The 22,101-nt window shown below is 36.3% G+C and overlaps 1 protein-coding gene and 1 long non-coding RNA gene across 2 annotated transcripts in view; one reads left to right on the forward strand and one right to left on the reverse strand.

Annotated features, from left to right (window-relative positions):
* Nucleotides 1-6,499: 6,499 nt before the first annotated feature.
* LOC121382365 lies at nucleotides 6,500-10,633 on the reverse strand. Its single transcript, XR_005959157.1, has 3 exons — nucleotides 10,436-10,633; nucleotides 7,672-7,775; nucleotides 6,500-6,531 (listed from the first exon to the last, which is right to left on the reverse strand). It is a non-coding gene; the product is annotated as an uncharacterized LOC121382365 (long non-coding RNA).
* A 466-nt stretch (nucleotides 10,634-11,099) lies between these two features.
* LOC121382364 (cytosolic carboxypeptidase 2-like) overlaps nucleotides 11,100-22,101 on the forward strand; it is a 121,191-nt gene continuing 110,189 nt past the window's right edge. Inside the window, exons 1-2 of the mRNA XM_041511951.1 lie at nucleotides 11,100-11,498; nucleotides 17,662-17,716. Of these exons, the coding sequence (XP_041367885.1) occupies nucleotides 11,466-11,498; nucleotides 17,662-17,716 (88 nt within the window). The 5' untranslated portion in view covers nucleotides 11,100-11,465. The remainder of the gene's footprint in view (nucleotides 11,499-17,661; nucleotides 17,717-22,101) is intronic.

Raw genomic sequence — 22,101 nt, forward strand, 5'->3', positions numbered from 1 at the left:
CATCTGTCTGATTTTATTATTTTTTATGACTTGGGGCCCTACTGGCATAAACAAAATAATGCATCACTTATTCACTTGTTCCCTTATTGACAAAATCGTATACATACATTTAGTGCCGTCAAATGTATGCCAGCAGTGTTTTGATTGATCAAATGTATAATCTGAAAGTTTGGTTTGGTTTTTTATTACCCCCAGATCATAGGCAATATCACGGTTGGGGAGCCTTGAATCATTGTCTTACAATATCACATAAAAGTTATATACAAATATTATGACATACAAAATTATAAAAATATATATTATATGTGATGTTTAAGATTTTCTGTTTACAAATATGAATCTATATAGGCTTCCTCTAACTTGTAATCTGAGGGTCAAAAGGGAATAAAAAAAAATTTAAAAAGAGAGGGTAAGGGAAGATAAGGAAAAGAATTCAAGCAGAGATTCATTAGATACCCAGGTCAACTTTAAAACTGATTATTATTGGGTATTTAATATAATAATAATGACATTTGGTATCTAACAGAGAAAAGACAAAGTATGAAAGTAAAAGTATGATGTTTAAAAAGAGATATAGCAAAGATATGTTTTTAATTTCCAAACAAGCTGTCATTTTATAGATAGAAACATACATGTAGGCATACAAATATGCAAGATATAATTTTATGTATTATCATTAAAATGGTGACGCCACTTTCCCCAACGTTCATTAAATTTGTCATACTCTCAGTTTTTGAAGTAAATGTATCTGTCAATATGAAATTTATGTTGCAGTGTATTTCTAATAATATTAATATTAAGATGATTGCCGAGTATTTTCATACAATAGATACAATATTTTACATTAATTATTAACCAGTTAACTACATATACTTGGTTTATTTCACCATTTATCATGCATAATCTGAAAGTTGATATTTTGACCTGGGTATACCAATTTAAGTTGATATTTTGACTGTCGACATTTTGTTTTTACCAACATTTTGGCCATTGATATCTTGTCCTACCACCGATTTTGAGAGGTTATATTCTGTACTGATATTTAAAAGGGAATTACAGTTTAAAGAGTGTCTGGTTTTGATGGGTTTCACCGATATTTCAAAATTACATGTTGGGTATTTCAGATGAATTACACAGAGGTTGTTTAGTGAGTCATTTTGTCCAACAGGGGAGTTTGGGACATGAAATGAGGTCATGGATTTATCTGTATCATGCAAGAAAGGGTCTGTTGGTTCAGTTTTATTAAGTAACTGGTAAGCTGATGAATCTAATCATGTCTGAAATTGTAAAAATCAAGAGTAGTATAAACTTGCAAGAGAAAACAAAATCAGAACAGCTAATTATAAATCAACAACACTCATCTAATTGTAGTAATCATGTTTTGGAATATAAATTTAATAAATATAAAGTATTCTGAGGTTTTATATAGTTCACAGATTTTGTTTTTCCCCAAGGGGTGGGATATAGCCCGTTGGTCAACTACTCGCTTGACGAGTGATTGGTCTTGGATTGATCCCTGCTAGTGGGTGCATTGGGCTATTTTTCATTCCAACCAGTTCTCCACAAATGGTGTAACAAAGGCTATGGTATGTGTACTACAAAGGCTCTGGTATGGTGCATGTAAAAGATCCTTTGCTGCCAATTAAAAAGGGTTGTCCATGGAGTGGCAGTGGTAGGTTTCCCATCATTTATCTGGACGGGATCTAGACCAGTGGTAAAGCGTTCGCTTGATGTGCTGTCGGTCTGGGATTGATCCCCGTTGGTGGGCCGATTGGGCTATATCTCGCTCCAGCCAGTGCCCCACGACTGGTATATCAAAGGCTGTGGTATGTGCTATCCTGTCTGTGGGATGGTGCATATAAAAGATCCCTTTCTGCTAATAAAAAAAAAAAGAGTAGCCCATGAAGTGGCGACAGCGGGTTTCCTCTCTCAATATATGTGTGGTCCTTAACCATATGTTTGATGCCATATAACCGAAAATAAAATGTTGAGAGCGCTGTTAAATAAAACATTTCCTTCCTATCATGTGTATCATCTTAACCATTTCAAAATTCATATAACCATGAATAAAATTGTATTGAATATCATTAAATAAAACTGGTCTCTCTTTCAAATTTAGGGTCTGCTACATGTATACAGCCATGTAGCAGACCCTAATGGCTGTATACTTTTTCATATCTGTAGCAGCCTATAGTTTACAATAGGTTTCGGTTCCTACCATTTTATCTGTAATTTAACTCTTAACTCCTCGCATTTAGTTTATGGTAGAGTAGGCAATATACACCTATAAGTGATTTATATATTTACAACTACTACATATTTAGATATTTACAACTACTACATATTTAGATATTTGTCGATCAACAAGAAGAGAGCATATTAATTTCTGAAAGTACGTGTATATTTAATTATACCAATGAGGGAATAATTATATTGTAAAACATTTACTTTATCAGTGCAGATTTAGACATGCAAACTTGAGCTACTCAGTGATTATTGGGTAGTCGGTTCTTTTCAAACCCTGAAGCTGGTGAAATTTGTTACTTTAGTTCCAAGATTTATACAAGTGACTTGTGAAGCAGTGTAAATTTATACAAATGAACACTAACAAAAAATTTTTTAGAAGCTTGTCATCTCTCATTATAATGTACTATATTTGTACCATTTGTATACAGTCATCTGGGTTCACCATGTTGGTTTATATGATTTCATTTGGTGGTTCAGTGTCAGATATATATACTCTTCAAAAAAAGAAACGCAAAAGGGTACAAATGGATTATAACTCCGATTTTATGTTTCCTACCGGTTCATGCTTTGTGAATATAAGGTCATTGCATGTCCCAAACACATTCCCACGGTTACATTCGATAAAACGCAGCTACTGTACAATAAAGTTCCAAAATGTGAATATTCGCAAAAACGCAGCCACGTGCAAACCATGTCACCACTGCACGTGCGTTGTCTGCACGTGCAACATGAACACCGACAGTATAAAAGTGCAGGGTGTTCGCTTGCCTGGCCTCTGTATCTGGCCGACAGTTGACAATCCAGGACATGCCACGTCTCAGTGAACCGCAGAGAAACAATGCCATCGGCCGACTAGACGCAGGCGAATCCAGAACGGCCGTTGCCAGGGCATTCCATGTGTCCCCAAGCACCATCTCCAGACTGTGGGACCGTTACCAGCAACATGGATCAACACGTGACCTCCCTAGATCCGGTCGACCACGGGTCACTACCCCCGGGCAGGACCGCTACATCCGGGTACGCCACCTTCGGGAACGATTGACTACTGCCACCTCCACAGCCGCAGCAATACCAGGTTTTGCGCAGGATATCCGACCAGACCGTACGGAACCGCCTACGTGAGGTAGGAATTCGTGCCAGACGTCCAGTTCGAGGTGTCCATTTAACACCACAACACCGTCGACTCCGACTGCAGTGGTGCCAGATTCATCGACAATGGCCTCAACTGCGATGGAGACAGGTGTGGTTCAGTGACGAGTCCCGATTTCTGCTCCGACGTCATGATGGAAGATGTCGCGTGTATAGGCGTCGTGGTGAACGTTATGCGGCAAACTGCGTGCAGGAAGTGGACAGATTCGGCGGGGGTAGTGTCATGGTGTGGGCAGCCATCTCACACACTGGCAGAACTGACCTGGTCCACGTGCAGGGCAACCGGAATGAACAGGGCTACATTGACCAGATCCTCCGGCCACACATCGTTCCAGTTATGGCCAACGCCAACGCAGTGTTTCAACATGACAACGCCAGGCCTCACACAGCACGTCTCACAACGGCTTTCCTACAGAACAACAACATAAATCACCTTCCTTGGCCATCGATATCACCGGATTTGAACCCAATTGAGCATCTATGGGACGAGTTGGACCGACGCCTCCGACAGCGACAACCACAGCCCCCGACCCTGCCCGAGCTGGCAGCAGCCTTGCAGGCCGAGTGGGCCACCATCCCCCGGGACGTCATCCGTACTCTGGTTGCTTCAATGGGCAGGCGGTGCCAGGCAGTTGTCAACACACGCGGAGGCCACACCCGGTATTGACTCCAGATGACCTTGACCTTGGTGGTGTGTCCTATCACTTACTCACAATGGACTAGAGTGAATTGTGAACAATCCTGCAACATTTGGTAATTATCGGACTCACCATTCAATAATTAAATCAATTCTCCAAATGTTACGACAATGTGGTTTTGCGTTTTTTCTTTTGAAGAGTATATATTCAATGAACTGTTCGAATATTGTTTGCTCCCTCATAGTCCAAAGATCGATAGCTTTAAATGCAGATGTTGCCATTTCAAATGACTTACAAGCACTTATTATTTATCAGAACTGTGGGTGGGGGACCTGCACACCCCCAATTGAGGACAAAAATGTACCCCTTTTTTTTTTTATCCTACTCTTATAAATATACAAATCTGGCTTGTACCCCCACTAAAGACCGGTCCGTCTCCCTCCCCCCCCCCCCCCCCCCCCCCCACCACATCCATCTTTCCCAAAATATATTTTTTAAAAGATTTCCTGGAGCAGGACTTTGACCCCTGAAACCCCCTGCATAAGCACCTTAAAATACAGTAGTGGAGGGAGAGACCTGGAACACTGTAGGCTACAAAGTTCAGGTTAGTGTGAAAGCCAAATCTTTTTAACCTTTATGAATTGTGCTTAGTGTACAAATTGTGCTAAATACGATTTTATTTGTAAATTGTGTTGGAAACATTGCATTTTTAAATCTACATTTAATGTTTTGTATGCCCTTAGCAGGTGCCTTATCCGTATGCATGGATGTATATGTAATAAGTTTGACCACGACAGGCTTTTTATTGCATTTTTTTTTTTTTTTTTTTAGAGTAGATGATTTTACCCGAGCTTGTATAGTAGTGGTCAGTTTGAATTGTTTAGACATGGTCATTGAGCAATGCTCTTTGAAACCTGGCATGTATTCAGTACAGCAGAGTAGTTCCCTTTTAAACTAGCCATGTATCCCAATCTAGTACAATATTTCCTTTAAACCTAGAACATATTCAGTACAGTAGACCAATAGCATTTCCAGAAAATAAGTGGTCTTTGTGAACATATTGCAGTTGTCGGGGACATTTAAAAAATGTTTAAAAGAGTAAAGTGCAAAATTTACCTTCCTACACTTCCCCAACCCTTTATAGTGTAGACATGTTGCTTCAGCAGAAGTGCAGCCAATGCTCACTGTACTAGCTGTATTAAATACAAGCCAGTTTGTATTATAATATTCATGTACGTTTTCTTGTTCTCAGTCAATCCAAAAGTTTTTTGCCTCCATTTGTAAAAAGCTGTACCATTAGGAATGATCTCGGAAATAATCAAATTGAATGTCATACAGCTGTCATTTTGCATCAAGAATTGATCAAAATGATGCGTGTTGTGGTGTGTTACAAACCAAATAAAGTTCTAGTATGGAGTCATTGGCCAACAGTTCAAAATTTTAAATAAGAGGTCCACCATGGCTGCATTAAACTCCATGGGTTCTGCTGAAGGCAGTCGCTTCGATTCTCACATGGTTCCTGCAGTCACATTCACAATTTAACATCAAAACAAGTTTCCTACGGACAGGAAAGCATGTATCACGGCCTTTGATCAGTTGTGGTGCACTAGTTGGAACGAGAAAAACACTAATCAGTTGAACGGATCCACCCAATTGTTTGATCACGAGTGAATGCATAGCAAGCACCTAAAGCAACCAAGCTAAAACTCGCCCACTCATTGCAATGAAGCACTTGAGCCAAGTGAATACCGGTATTCCTACGATTTACCAAATATGAATCACAGGTTGAAAAATTACCCGTTCTGGTCTCAGATTTATAGAACATCTCCTTGAAAATTGTTAAAATATGGGAAATTTAAGAAATATTTTATTTGCCATATATACTAAATGTTGGAGCCACTCTGTATAAAAATCAGCAATTAGCTAATTTGCAGGGGTGGGAATTGGTGACCTGTATTAAAAAAAAAAAAAGGAAATCTAGAGAGGTCCTGGAAATCTTAGGTTAAAATCTGTGCAATCTTACATATTTTGGAGGAAAGGGCGATTAAAATGCAAGGAAACGCAATATTCCATGACAGGAAAACCACTGATCCGAGGAGAATTTCCCACCCCTGAATTTGGCAATGCATAGGATATTTCACGATTCTGTAAAATATACCTGGAAACTGCCAAATAAAATTGTCGATCTCAAGCAAGTGCTAATTACTCCACTATCCCAACACACCCCACTGGTCAATTCTAAAAGACCTACATTAATGAGCTTGGCATCAAATGTACATCATTGCAAATAATGTTACATTTATCAGATTGTCAGATCTTATTTTTATTCAAAAAGAAAACCTACAAGAAAAAAAAGAAAAACTTTTAGAGGAGCAACATTTATTAACACGTCAGCTTGTCCACAATTGCCTTGTAAATAAAGGTGATGTGAATGACTTGTACAATAATTTACATCTTCAGCTTCGTTCTCCTCCAGTGACGCCTCTTGGCATTGTACCTGGAAAAATAAAAATCAATTTCAGACCTTGGCTATCACTCTTGCTCTCCCATTACCACTATCAGACAAGTTTAAGGAAACAATCTAATTAAAATTAGCTCCACTATTACATGTGGATCTAACAGCAGCCAGTTGGAGCTCACGTCCACCAATCAAAACTTGACTTGCAGAATCATGCCAGTGATTTAAAAATAATTTGAAAACATTCTGAATTATCCTGAGGGTATACAACGTGTTTCATGTGAATTACGAATGCCTTATTTAGACCAGTAGAACTAATTTTAATCCGATTGCTAACAACACTGCGTAGTCTCCAATGTCCAAGTAACATTTCGTCTGTAAATAATAATTTAAATACTGACTTATCACATTTCGTCTTTTATAACATTTGGGAGCACACAAATTCTAAAAATATCGGGCGAATTTATTTTAGTGGCCGCAGTACAGCAAACCATACCAATACATACGGGATGGGTGATCAGTCTTCAATTTTACATTAAAAATTATTTATTTATTAAAAAAACTAAAAACTAAATCAGTCTTCAGTTTTATATTACAAATTATTTATTTTATAAAATAAAACATGTTTTAAGGCATTCGTAATTCACACAAAACATGTATACCCTCAGGATAATTAGGAATGTTTTCAAATTATTTTTAAATCACTGGCATGATTCTGCAAGTAAGGTTTTGATTGGTGGACATGAGCTCCAACTGGCTGCTGTTAGATCCACATGCAATAGTGGAGCTAATTTTAATTAGATTGTTAAAGAAAGTAACTTTTAGCTTTTCAATTTGGTATCAATATCGTAAGATCTTAAATGGCTCCCCATAATCTAACAGGGCAGTAATCAATCACTATCTTAAATTTTTTTTTTATTCCTGAGAAACTGGACAAGACGACAAATGTGCACCATTTCGAGTACCAATTGATGCAAGCAATCATCGATACAATATTTTTGATATTATACATTTCATAGTTATGACCATTAAATAAAGCTCAACAAATCACTATACTAAAGTTTGTTTTGTTAAATGACATCACTAGAGCAAAATTATTAATCATCAGATAATGGATGTCAAACATTTGGTAATACGACTTGTGGTTGTAAAAAAAGTCTCTAGAAAATTGTTTATTACCTGATTGTGTTGCCGGTTTTCATTCTGACCCACTGTGGGATTGGCCTGTTTTGTTTCATTTTCTTTGCCAGTTTCATTTTAACACGGAAAGATTTGTGTGCACCCTGAAACAACAACAAAAATTATTTAGATGTTTGCTTGACATTTCATCATCTACAGTACATTCCCCATCTCAAAGTAGTATACCAACACTCCTTAATCGTGTCTTCATTTGGTACATCAAAGCCCATGGTATGTACACGAAACACATACCATGACAGGCACTGAATTCTGACATTTTTTAAAGGATTCTACCATACTCTTAAAATGATGCAATATATTTGGGGATTTCATTGACGCCAAATCCGAGATTTTGCAGAAGCACAGAATCCTATCAAATTTGCAACCTGCCAGGCCTGTAAAAACCCCATTTCTACTAAGGGCAATTCATCCTTCAACCCATCACATCTCTGGCAATGTTCTACTGGTCACTAAGACCTCTACCTCCATTACCATAGTCCAATATAATGTTCTTGCTGGTTGAAAATTAAAGGAGGGCAGCCACACGACACCCTTTCCTTCCAAAAAGGGGGGGGGGGGGGGGGGGGGGGGGGGGGGGGGGGGGGGGGGGGGTGGGGGGGGGGGGGGGGGGGGGGGGGGGGGGGGGGGAAGAGAGGAAAGTTTGGTTGTCGTATATCAGTTTGTAGACTGTGGAAAGACCTATCCCTTATTTTGCCCCTTAGTATCTGGTACAATGGTGATATCCCCCTTAAAATGAAACCAACAACAGTAAGTAAAACCATCAGTTACAACCAATTAAATAAATTGAGGAAAATATCAGACAATAGTTGGTGGACACAAAAGACAGAATGACTGTTCTGATCACTTGCTGGGTGCTGTACAAAATAGTAGGAAGTGTGAAAATAAATAGGGGTGCGAAAGTGAAAGGTAAGCAGCGAGAACACTAATGATACATGTCCAATTAACTTCTGTGTATTTAACAAGTTGTGACCAATTAGTCACATTCCATTTGCGCGATATTAAACTCACAGTATTGGCTCAACCAAACAATAATTTTATAATGTATATTTGACTTATGTATATATTTTTGTTCTAAAACTTTACTGAAAGTAAAAATGTACCAAAATTCATATGGCTAACCATAAAATTCACTACAAATAAAAGTAAATCTAATAGGCCAAGATCACTTTCAGGGAACCGTTTTTAAAATCTTGATTAACAATATTTCTAGTCAAATAATCAGCAACTACTGTTTAATGTTTTAAAATTGTGTAGCAGTCTCTAAAACATGCCTGATAAAAACATTTCTCTGGCTTTTCAAACAACTAATATGATTCACCATTAAAAGTAATGGCAATACTTAATGAATTAAAATGTAATTGTCAAAAAAACCCAGTTCCAAACATTCCAGTATGCCAATACTATCACTAACCCTAAGCCTGAATATATATATCAGTATAATCCAAGACTTGACAACATGGTGAAAATACAATGTAACCTAATTGGGTCACAACTGTTCTAAAGACTGATAGAACCTGTGCAATCCTGCTACTACACTGCCAGTGTTCGAGATTTTAAATTTTGGGCAGTATCCCAGTTGGATACTAACATTTCAAAATCTGGTATCCCACTTAAATGAAATTTATAAATAACATCGTAACAAACTTGGTTTCTCAACTTTACTGTTACTTAACTTTACCAGTAAATGACGACTTTAATTACAACATTATATGGTATCCCAGTGGCAGTGTTCGAGATTAGCCGGGATGCCATATCATACTAAATTCTCAGGTGGGATACCAGATTTTGAAATGTTAGTATCCAACTGGGATACTAGCCAAAAAAATTAATCTCGAACACTGGGTGGGATACTGGGTTATTGAAGTCTGGTATCCAAAATTAATTTCTGGTATCCCCAGGATATCAGGGTACCGTTAATCTCGAACACTGACTGCTGTCAGTACACTGAATTATCCTGTGTAGAACACCAAACAAAAGGTTTTTTGTTTTGTTTAACAACACCACCAGAGCACATTGATTTATTAATCATCGGTTATTGGATGTCAAACATACGGCCATCCCAACACAGGAAACCTACATTTTTCCATTAGTAGCAAGGGATCTTTTATATGCACCATCCCACAGACAGGATAGCACATACCCTGGCCTTTGATATACCAGTCGTGATGCATTGGCTGCAACGAGAAACAGTCCAGTGGGCCTAATGCAAGGCACACAATAAGTCAATACCTTTCTTAATGTGCAGGGCGAGTTGCTACACTATTTAGCAAATGCAAGTACTTCAATCGAGATTTAGCGAGCACGGCAGGTTATACATTTTTGGTTTGTGTATCCATTCATTGTACTATTTCGGTAAAGAAACATGGTGCCACAAGTTTTGAATACCAGCTATATAGGCCTATAGGGTATGCAATGTTTCCTGTCCTTGACGGAAGAACCGGCTGAGGCCGGTACTTATGCCTAGGACAGGCGTGCACTACAACAGCTTGCTCTGAATGTGCATGTTAAACAATTTCCCATTCCCATATCTGGACGTAAAACTAGTTAGTACCACACTTTCTATGTCCATTCAAGCTACAATGGGACCACCAACATGGGCTGATCATTGACCGACCACGCATCAGGAGTGCGCTTTACCACTGAAAAACAAACAAGATCCAGCTACCGTATATCGAGTTATGAAGACATAAATGTGGTGTTAAGTACACTAAACACTTAAAACAGGGTTCGACTGATAATGTACCTAAAATAATTTGCCTCCATCCATTTTTTTTTTTTTTTTTAAATTAATAGAAAAAAAATACCGTTTTCCACGTTTATCTTATACACTACTAAAATTATAAATTAAGTTCAATGAAGTTTAATAAATCAACTAAGGCTATAGCTATAATTTTTTACACAGAAAGCTCGGATGACATGATAATATCTGGATTAAAATGTAACCCACCATAATGACCACCTTTTGTTATGGTGGACCGAAAAGGAAGTGAAGAAAGGGAAGTAACTTGAGGTGTAGAAATGCAGTAAAAAAATGTCATATAAGTTTTAACACAAATAGAAATTTTATATTTAAGAATATTTAATTTATAATTAATGCATAATGAAATAATATATTATTCAAGAAATAACAACGGGTATATAAAGTGTGATAACGCAGAGTAGCAACATCGTCAATATCACTACGCAGTATCTCTGAACGTTCAATTATACTAACATGTATCTCATTCATGTCTTTTAAATATGTCTGCAACATAATATGAGTAGATTTGTGCAATTAAGGAATATTTTATTTCACATATAATTATTAACCGTAAGTTTTTCTAAATATAGAGATGATCTATTTACTAATGCGAACTCAGCTATGGCGTCTTTTTGAGTTGTTAGGCTTTTGTGAAAAGAGACGAAGATTCACTTGTAAACAAATGTGAAATTAGCAAATAAGTTTTTAAAAGTTCTTAATATGAAAGAAAATCAATACCAAAATGAAATACATTTTAAGTTACTGTCCAAATATATGTTTTATTTTATTTTTAGTTTGAGTTATAAGATTTTATTTGTATTTTAATGTCTATAAAGTATAAGGACATCAAAAGACACCTGTTCAGGATTTTATTTTGTTTATTTACTTCCCCCCACTGTCGTAGCATGACTGAATAACATATTAATGTCAGCAGGTCATAACCAGATGCCAAGCATGGACCTGGATACAGAAAAATGCCTTCAGAATTTAATGTTTTGAAAGTACAGTGTATTAAAGTCAGAGTGTATGCACAATGTGGTCAACCGAAGATGATGATCTTGGTTTGGTAAGTTGTTTTCATTAAAAACACAATTAGGAATTACCAGTTAAAATTAATACTAAATATAGTTGTGTTGCCAAATACAGACTTTAGTTTTTTGACGGCGCGAGCGCTATCACGCCTGTCAACCCCCGACAACCCAATTTGACGGGTGCGAAATAATGCGCTCCTAAATTGAACAAATCACGCTTGTATTTTTTTTTATTGAATTCAATCCACAATGCCACAAAGCATTCAATTCTGTTCACAATGAACGTCTTAGAATACTTTTTATAAATTGAAACACGATTGGTTGGTTATCTTTACACTGAGTCAAATCAGCTAGGAATTCACTTATTATTAAGATCTCATCAGTTTTGTTTTGTTTAATTTCATACAGTGCAACCGGCCTGGATGGCGTCGTGGTTAATCCATCGAACATAAGGCTGGCGGCTCCTACCCAGAGCGAATTTTAATGACTCAATGGGTTGGTGTAAAGCCACTACACCCTCTTCTTTCTCACTAACAATTAACAACTAACCCGCTGTCTTGGACAGACAGCTGAGGTGTGTGCCCAGAACAGCATGCTTGAACCTTAATTGGATATAAGCACAAAAATAAGTTGAAATAAATAATATAATGTAGGTAATGTTTTTCGAAATTTATTTTACACTGTTGTTTTGATCACGTACAGAAAAAAATAATAGGTGCGTATAATGTTTATACATGTTTTTATCACAGTAAACACGTACACCAACAAAAAACTAATTTAGTAAAGCAGATATTGTTTTTGTTAATAGCATAGCGATGTATTCGCACATTTCTTTTTCACGATACTGCCACATGATTTAAAGCCAGGGACATTGACCTTGGTAGAGTCAGATTTCTAGTACATGTGATCGGTTGACAGGCACCTGAAACAAACATACACTGATTTACTTTCAACTCAGTAATTCGAATTTACCGAATGTAAAGCATGTATATTTTAAAATTAATTTTACATTAGGGTTGTTTTGTTGGGTTGTTGTTGGGGTTTTTTGATGGGTTGCACGATTTTGTCGTTCGTCTGTTGGTTATGTAAAACCAATATCGACACGAATGACGGATCGTTCGTGCAAAAACTATAATCGCTCGTCAGAAAATGTAAACGGACATGTTTTGGCTAATATAACTATTTTTGGAATAAAATAATAAGAGAACGGGCCTAGCATTGCAGGTGTGAGAAAAAAACTATGTATCCATTTGAACTCAACATCATGGTCAATTACAAAGTCGGCACTGTCATTAGAAGTGTCAATAACATTTAGTAACATAGTCACACGTTCCCTTTGATCATTTCGCTATGTGCAGAAAACAATACGCGGTTTGAAAATTAAAGCGGTTTATGAGTATTTATTAAACGTGACATCACCTTAGCCCGGCATTTAGTTATAGAGTTGTAAAATGTCAGGACCTAATGCGAAAAAACACAAAAAGGACACCGTTAATGAAAAAAAAAAAATGGTGGTTTTCCGACGATTTCACAGTTAATGCAAATGAGAATGCTGACGTATGTAAAGTATGTAATAAATACAGAACCTCACATACGTTATTTTCACTTCCTATTTATTGCACACATTTATTGTAAGCAAGAACATACCACTCGACCGCTACGTGGTCTCATGGTAAATATTCTTGCGCACAATAAACTCGTGCAATAAATAGGAAGCAAAAAACATGTATGTGAAGTTCTGTACATTTATTTACTTTTTGACACCTGTGTGGTTACGTTTAACCTTTAGACTACTGGATTAATTTTTAACAAAAACCACGTTGAGTGGGTACAAGTTTATAATTTTTACTCACATATATTCACTTAAATGTTCCATAAATACATGAAATAAAGTTCATATATGAATCGGTAAGTATTATTTTCGTGTCTTTTTTTTTGTAATTTTTATTATTTTAGATCGGCTAATGGTGATTAAAATTAGGCAAAAAATCAAAAAAGTTGCGTTTACTTATGTGCATTTGTGGCCAGCTGTCCAGTATTTATGTCCATTATTCCCGATAACAGTGGTTTTCTGACCAGAATTTTTTTTTAAACCCGAACTACGATTCATATTGCAATATTTGGTAATTTTCGTTGTTGGTAAAACTATCAAATTTATTATCAAATTAGCTGTTACAATCAGCTATCGATCCCTGAAAATTACCGCGACATGCCGCCATTGTTGTCAAGCAAAAATACTTGCCGAAAACCAGTTGACAAAATCAAAACAAAAACCACCATTTTGAAAAAAATGCTTTTTTTTAAAATTATATTTCCGTTTCCGGTGAGTGTCGTGTGCAAAACAGCGGGAAATATGAATTGGGGAATGCACTGTATACAGTGTACAGTATATCGACTGACGTGACGTCGGGCGAGATATCTCGCCTGCAGTAGTCAGAAGGTTAAATATATACATTAATTCTGTGATACCATCTCGTATCCTCCGGAGTCGGGCCCGTCCGCACCACTATACCAACCCATGACGACTGGACTATACCTTAGTCTGATTATCTCTCTCGTTCAGACGGATCCGGCTTCTCAAGATCTGTATTTCAGCACAGCACTACACCTTCAACGTCTATTGACTGTCAATCTAGGGGTTTTCTTGACGGGATGCAACCCATCTCGTCCCTACAAGCTGTGCACCCTAACGGCCTTAACGAGGCCACTCACATGGACATATAGATCGGACTTTAAACTTTTAGACCTTCGTTCAAAAGTTGATGTCGAAATTACTTTCTTTTTCAATAATATTATTAAATAGTCCGATCCTCTCTTCTTTCTCTTATTTATTTTTGGACTGTCCTTCTAAAATGCTCCAAATTATATAAATATTCGACCGAGCAGTCAATTCTTTTTATTTTTGGCTTGTAACTTTTTTTTTTTTTTTTTTTTTTTTAAATTCTATTAACTTTTTTTACTAACTGCTATTTTCAAAATTCTGCCCATTTTCAACTCTACCCCCCCCCCCCCCCCCCCCCCCCCCCACCCCATCCCATCCCGAGTCAGGCCACCGATATTATCTAATTTCTTTTTGACCACCCGATCTAATCTAACGACCAAATTTAATGAGTAGAATTTTCTTTATTAATTATATTAGAGATGCGCATCAAAAATTTTAAGGCCCACTATTTAATTTTTGGATGTAAATTTCAAAATTCACCGCTTAATTTTTTTCTGTCCCGGGGCAAGCCCTTGGCTATCCAGAGACAGGCCCCGGGATGGACATGCTCGAAATTCTAGTGGTATATGAGCATGTAAAACTTATTCGCACTCGCATTAATTCTAAAACATGTATTGTAATGAAAACAAGTACAACCCTTGCTAAATCAATTTATTAAAATATGACATACACAGTGAAGAAAATAGTACGTTTAATAAGGGACTTTAAAATAACGAAGTGGAAATTAGAACATGAAAAACTGAGTTGCAGCATCGATTGGATCGATCGAGGATTCACAGAACTTCAGGTCTTTCCGTTCAGACCCGGAAGCTCAAAGCTTCCGGGGAAATTCCCCTTTCGTTCAGACTATTATTCTCATTTGATTACCGTTGCCGGTTAACCTTTTCATTTGTATCTGAACCACTGGAGAAAATTGTTCATGCAAACATTAAAACCACACGAACGACATATCGTTTGTCTGAAAAAATCTAATTTTATGCCCTGCATCATAGTCAGTCTGCAGTCACATGCCAGTTCAGTCTTTATCTTTTAATTATATTACATCAATGTGTCAGAATATATTTAATGTGATATAGAATTAAAATAATTTGTTTTAATAACATAATTTCTGTTAGGAAATTTGTCACCAAGTCCAAAGGCACCCACTTTCAAATCCAAGTAAAACGTGTGGGTTTTTTTTATTAGGCTACTCAGCACCAGAAAGGAGTAGTATATTTTGTCAATATAAATAACAGAGAACATTTTTTATTAAACCATTGGAACGATCTCTATATATATTTATATCTACAAATATCTCATTACCAGGCCGATCATGACACTTCAAGTGACTTGTAGGTTGAAATGTTGAACATTTTACTCAAAATAAAACACCTGTAGTGCACCAGAGCCACAGTTCAACAATGTATAAACTGTTTCTCTCTCTTCTAAATCTAAAATAGTCCACAGCAAAAAAAATGCTGCTGAGAAAGAAAAACTCTGTGGCAATCTCCACGGTATTGCCGATTATAGGGGCTGCTGAACTAGATTCAAATCGGGGTTATGGTTAGTTTGTAATTAAGGTCAATCAGTTACTTTTTTGCACCCATGTTTAGGCTTTATATCATTGTGTTGTCAATTGCCATGGTAATAACAACATTTGAGCATTTTAGAGAAATCTGTTTGAAATAAATAAACTTCTGTATTCCATAAAAAAATATCTCCTCTGATTATTTAATTTTAACGGAAGTAGACATTCTTTTTAAATTGGAGAGAAATGTAACAGCACACAACAAAAAACCCTGCTTACAGAAGTATTCACAACCACACAGTAAAAAGTCAACAACCAGTCATTCAAAGGCTTGTCATTTATAGTCTATCCCATATCCTCCATTAACAATGTTTTGGGGTGGTTTTTGTATTTTTTATTCTCAAAATATGTTTTCTTTGTTTTTATGTCAAACCACATAGAAATTATGTACAGACTGGGCAGGCTATTATAGATGAACATGCATGACTGCATTCCATCATGGCTTTTTGAAATAAACATTACACACAATCTTGAGCTCTGACCAGCCTTGGTGGCGTCGTGGCAGGCCATCGGTCTACAGGCTGGTAGGTACTGGGTTCGGATCCCAGTCGAGGCATGGGATTTTTAATTCAGATACCCACTCCAAACCCTGAGTGAGTGCTCCGCAAGGCTCAATGGGTAGGTGTAAACCACTTGCACCGACCAGTGATCCATAACTGGTTTAACAAAGGCCATGGTTTGTGCTATCCTGCCTGTGGGAAGCGCAAATAAAAGATCCCTTGCTGCCTGTCGTAAAAGAGTAGCCTATGTGGCGACAGCGGGTTTCCTCTCCAAATCTGTGTGGTCCTTAACCATATGTCTGACGCCATATAACCGTAAATAAAATGTGTTGAGTGCGTCGTTAAATAAAACATTTCTTTCTTTTTTCAATCTTGAGCTGCTATATATTTTTTTATTTGAAAATTATAAAATCAGAGATGAAGCTTAGGAATGTTTGCAGGTCTGTATACAAGTATACCTTGTAATATTTTGCTGTTTTGATATCTGAGCCTGTTACATTTTGGTTGGGCCTGCTAAAATCATTAAAGTGTCTGTTAAAAAAACAAAACAATGGGCTGGTTAGAAAAAAATGCTAAGTTTCTACCCTTTGTGTATAGCTTTATGGTGTATTATTACGGATCAAGTTTGACTTTCTTGGCAATTTACCAATTTTTCACAGAATTATAGCATTAGTGTTAAAGCATTCGCTTGATGCATGGTTTGTCTAGGATCAATCCCTGTCGGTGGGCCCATTGGGCTATTTCTTGTTTTATCCAGTGCACCACAACTGGTATATCAAAGGCCATGACATGTGTTATTCTGTCTGTGGAATGGTGCATAAAAGACCCCTTACTACTAATGAAAAAAATGTAGCGGTTTTCCTCTCGAAAGCTATTTGTCAAAATTACCAAATGTTTGAACTCCAGTGGTCGATGATTAATAAATCAATGTGCTCTACTAGTGTCATTAGACCAAAAAAAAAACCCTTTAATTTGGCCCCCTGTGAAAATAATTCTATATTGAGTTCTATATTGAGCCAATCTAACACAGTTTACATTCAAAAATACTGTTGGATATGTTATATTTATTGTGTACGAATACAAATGCTCAATTCCATGAAATGATAAAAAGTATATCAAGCAAATTTGAATTTCAATATGTTAAGAAAATTTGTAATTTGTATTTCTTTAAGGGACAGATAAGTCATGGTACAAATTTGTATATTATTATATGTAACTTGATGTGACAGAAGTTACTAAACATTTGGATTCATAATTTTATATGTATGTTTGTGTGTGTGCCCATGTGATGATATTATTGTGAGGTTTAAAAAAAATTAAATTATTATATAATTTTTATTTAAAACAAAAAACACAGATTGAGTCATAAATGTATTGACATTTTCTTTTTATTATCTCTTTTTGTTTAGAATCCTTATGAGAGTTTTATGAAAAAGCATCTCCAACACTATGGCTACTTTACAGGTAAGTGTATTAATATGTCAGGTGACCTCCCAAAAAGACTTAATAAGTTAGAAAGTACAGTTGAATCTCATTGGCTCGAACGCCCAACAGTCGAACATACCAGTATTCTCGAACCAAGAGCAAAGTCCCGATTTTTCTCTCTTGTTAAACCCTTTTATTTTGGTGCTGATTGGTCGAATACCCCTGGGATCGAACAGAACCTTTCTCTTGAACCAGTTTATTGGTCCGAACTGTAAAATTAAACATATTTAGCTCGAAAGGCTAAGTCTATTTGAAGAAATATAAAAAAAAAAATTATGTAGGAATTTTTCATCAACCCTTTCACGTCGGTCACAAAGTAAGTTATTATAAATTCGGAATTAAATCTTTACGGGAAATCAATTAATACTAGATCATATGCCAGCTTATCGTGTTGTTTATTTATATTTAGCACCTCTCAGTAATTATCTTTCATGTACAGACGATTGTAATGCGGTAATTGTTAGATGAATGAACCTTGTATGTAATACCAATCAACCGGTGAGCCTCGGCATACCACGCAAGTTTACTTTAATCATTTAATCGCTACTCTCTGCATGAGTGTCCGCATATTTAGTTTTTAACTTGACGTACGGGATAGATCAATGAAATGTAGTGATTGCAACAATTACAGGTAAAGGGGCTCCACCTGTGCAATATGCCGTAAAAGATTCTGCAACAGCATAATAAAGAAGGACTTTCAAAATTAATAAATATTTATAAATACAGACTACCAGTGTGTTTGTTATTTGTTTATTTAACGGTGATAACTAATTGTTACAAATATATATCTGATCTTACATTTGATGGCGACTTCGTTACTCATTAGTCAATCGGACCATCTCGCCCAAGCCGGTTTTATGGAAATATGCGAGGTTGTCCGATTGGTTTTTGTTGCAGAAGCACCCGACAACGGCCAAATGCATGGTTCGAACTACCCGATGGGTCGAACAGACTTTGATGCGCCGACAGTGTTCGGGCCAATGAGATTCTACTGTATTACCAATACCAATACTTTTTTTTATTCAAAGGGTAAATAATACCTATCAGGATTTACACGCATCCTAGAAAATCCTGAAAAGTGTTTTTAAAACAATTCACCCTGGAAAGTGTTTTATAAACTTATTAAAAAAATAATTAACCTCTTGCAAAGTCCTGGGATTTTAAATGTTTTTGTTTCTAATTTTTTAAATAATAATTTGTAAAATATACAAATAGTCACTTTTGACATCTGGTTACAAAGTAAATCTTTCATGCAACTCTAATTATAATTGGGTCCACTGCCATTGGTCAACTTATTGTGTTAAAATATTTATATATATGAGAAGATGTGAACACAAATGAAAACAACTTTTGATTGGTTGAATACATGTAGACTGTTGCTGTCAACAGTCTTGTGACTGACGTTTGTGTGTTCAAATGTAATGTCGGTGATAAATGATTCAATAGATAGCCGTAACCAGTACCTTCCAACAAAGCAAGTACTCCTTTTGTGTGCCATGCATCTGCGTAGCAAGACTCGTGTAAAAGTTGAGAAACTACAGCTGTAGTTACGTAGTGAACACATTCTTTCGATTTCCATTGAAGTTTCAGACAGCGACTGCATACACACGTCAAAATGGTAACCACATGTCAGGGCAAATCAGCGTTGAGACCAATTAACTAAATACACAATTGTCGGTAGTGTTTCTTTGTGAAATACATTATTGGTAACAAGAGTACATTTCAAAGGATTATTTTTGTGCTGTCAACAAATAATGTGTTCGATATAAGATAACACATGGAAACTGGTGTAATCCCGGTATATTTCACACTTGGACACAATGTCATTCGGTAGGCCTGCATTTCAAAAAGTGAATGTTTATTTTGTTTAAGAACACTACTAGAGCACATTGATTATTGGATGTCAAACATTTGGTAATTTTGACATATAGTCTAAGAAAGGAAACCAGCTACATTTTTGTAATTAGTAGCGAGGGTTCTTTTATATGCAACATTCCACAGACAGAATAGCACATACCACAGACGTTGATATACCAGTTGTGGTGCACTGGCTGGAGCGAGAAATTAGGTACTTTTCCATTACCACAAATAAGGGCTTCTAGAATTTTAATAAAAATCCACTAGCCATGCATGGGATCAGTGATTTAATCTTTTTACTAGCCATGATTAAAAATTCACTAGCCCTACTTTAAGTAAATATAATTTTAGTAACAGGAATAATGGGATATGTCACCTAAAGGAGATAGAGCTTAAAAACCCTTAGATTAGGAGGTGGTGGTGGGGCCAGCATATTCATATTTAAATGCAGCATTTGACAACTTTTGTTTTTCACTAGCCATCGGGCAAGGCGATAGTAGTTATTTACTGGGCCAATATTGAATATCATTAGCCATGGAAGTGGGTCTACCATAATCTAGAAGCCCTGAAATAAATAACTATTTAAAATATATATACTATATAAGAACTGACCTATAAACAAACATAATACCTGTAAATAAACATAATCTCGTACATATGCCAATTAATGTTTAGACATTTTGTGACTTTTAACACATTTTTGGGTAGAAGAATGTTGGGTTTGGGGGGGGGGGGGGGGAATGGGGTGGAATATCTATTAAATCTTAAACTTTAAACTTTATTTATTTTAAATACTTGGATGATTTATTCTTCTATATAACTGAATCTTGACCCAAAATAAATGAGTGCCTTAAAAAACCCACATTCACAATGCAGTAAGTACTGTGACTCATCAAGCTTTTGACTTGAAAATAGTGACTTAGTTATCATCTCGAATGAGAAAAGGATGCTAGAGTAACCTTTACAGTACCTTTGGATATATATACAGTCAAACCTGTATATAACGGCCACCCAAGGGACCTGACAAAAGTGGCCATTATAGACAGATGACCCTTATATACAGGTTCAAAATTAGAACCCATATATTAAAGCATATCGCAAATGTCATTAAAAAAAAGATGTCGCATTTTTAAACCATTCCCACACTAGCTTGTTTATGTCATCATTGCTTGTTGCTTTCTTCTGCCTTTCGCTTTCGGCTGAAACATTATTGTCAAACTCGGCCAGAACGTCAGCTTTCCTTTTTAAAATAGAATTAATCTGAGAACGTCCTACACCAAAATGATCGGCAATCTTTCACGCACTTAAATTGCCTTTTTCAGATTTGTTAATAACGTCGATTCTCTGTTCTAACGCTAAAGCAGTACGGTACTATTTTTCGTTGGCATTTTGCATACAAATGTATTTGTTAATATATTTTGCAAACGCTAACATTGACTTGCAGAAGATATTTTGTTTAATTGAAGGATATTACCCATGTGGCATGTTTAGCTCATTTGTTTGTTTAATGGCACTGCTAATCCTTCAGTGGAGTTTGACCGTTGATTACAGCTGAATAAGATCGGGAGTCATTAAATAATCCTAACACGGGGCATCTATAATGACTGCTGCCGTCAGCAATTCATGTTTATTTACCAATCATGTCTGGCTAGAAACAATTAGACATCTAACATAACACCTCATTTGTTTTGTTTTTTGAGACTCAATAGAGTGACTATATATAAGATGACGTTATGTACAGCCAATGGGAAGTCGTCTGCTGTTCAGTGAGGATGCTGAGAACCAATCAAATTACACCACCAGTAACTGCGTGTCACAGAAGTTACTGAATGCACATTTGTTTTTCAGTTACGATCAGAGAATTACAATGGAACTTTACTTTAACGAAAAATAAACCCAAAGCTACAGACATGGCCATATAAACACATTTAATTTGTAATGTTTAAAATGATTGAAAAAGTAAAGACATAACCAGGGTGAAAAAATAAACCAAAACACGTCTTCACGGCGATCATCTTGTGACCGTTATAGCAGGTTCAACCTGTGATTTTGGGTGAAAAATAGTGAACACTGGCAGTTATGGTCAGGTGACCATTATGTACAGGTCAAATAAGGAAGGAAATGCATTGTGGGGATTTATAGTGGCCGTTATGGGCAGGTGACCGTTAGACCAGGTTCGACTGTATATAACATTATATACAACAATAAAAATATTTGATCTACTTATAAAAATAAATAATATAAATCGGGTATCATCGAAAAGGAGGGGGGGGGGGGGGGGCAGTATTTGGGGTTGACAGTATTTTGAAAACCTCTTTACGTCAACCTAATCGGAACATTATATGATACTAGTATGTAATTAGTTGAGTTGCTGAAGTAATTAAATTTAATTGCCGGAGCATGACCACAATTTGTATTTTTTAAAAACATTATTTTAAAATTATTTTTTGTCAATTTCATTTGTTTTTGTAAAGTTATTTGCAAAGAGAATGCATTTTTACAGTACC

The sequence above is a fragment of the Gigantopelta aegis genome, chromosome 9, assembly GCF_016097555.1.
Source record: "Gigantopelta aegis isolate Gae_Host chromosome 9, Gae_host_genome, whole genome shotgun sequence".
In the NCBI taxonomy this organism is placed as follows: domain Eukaryota; kingdom Metazoa; phylum Mollusca; class Gastropoda; order Neomphalida; family Peltospiridae; genus Gigantopelta; species Gigantopelta aegis.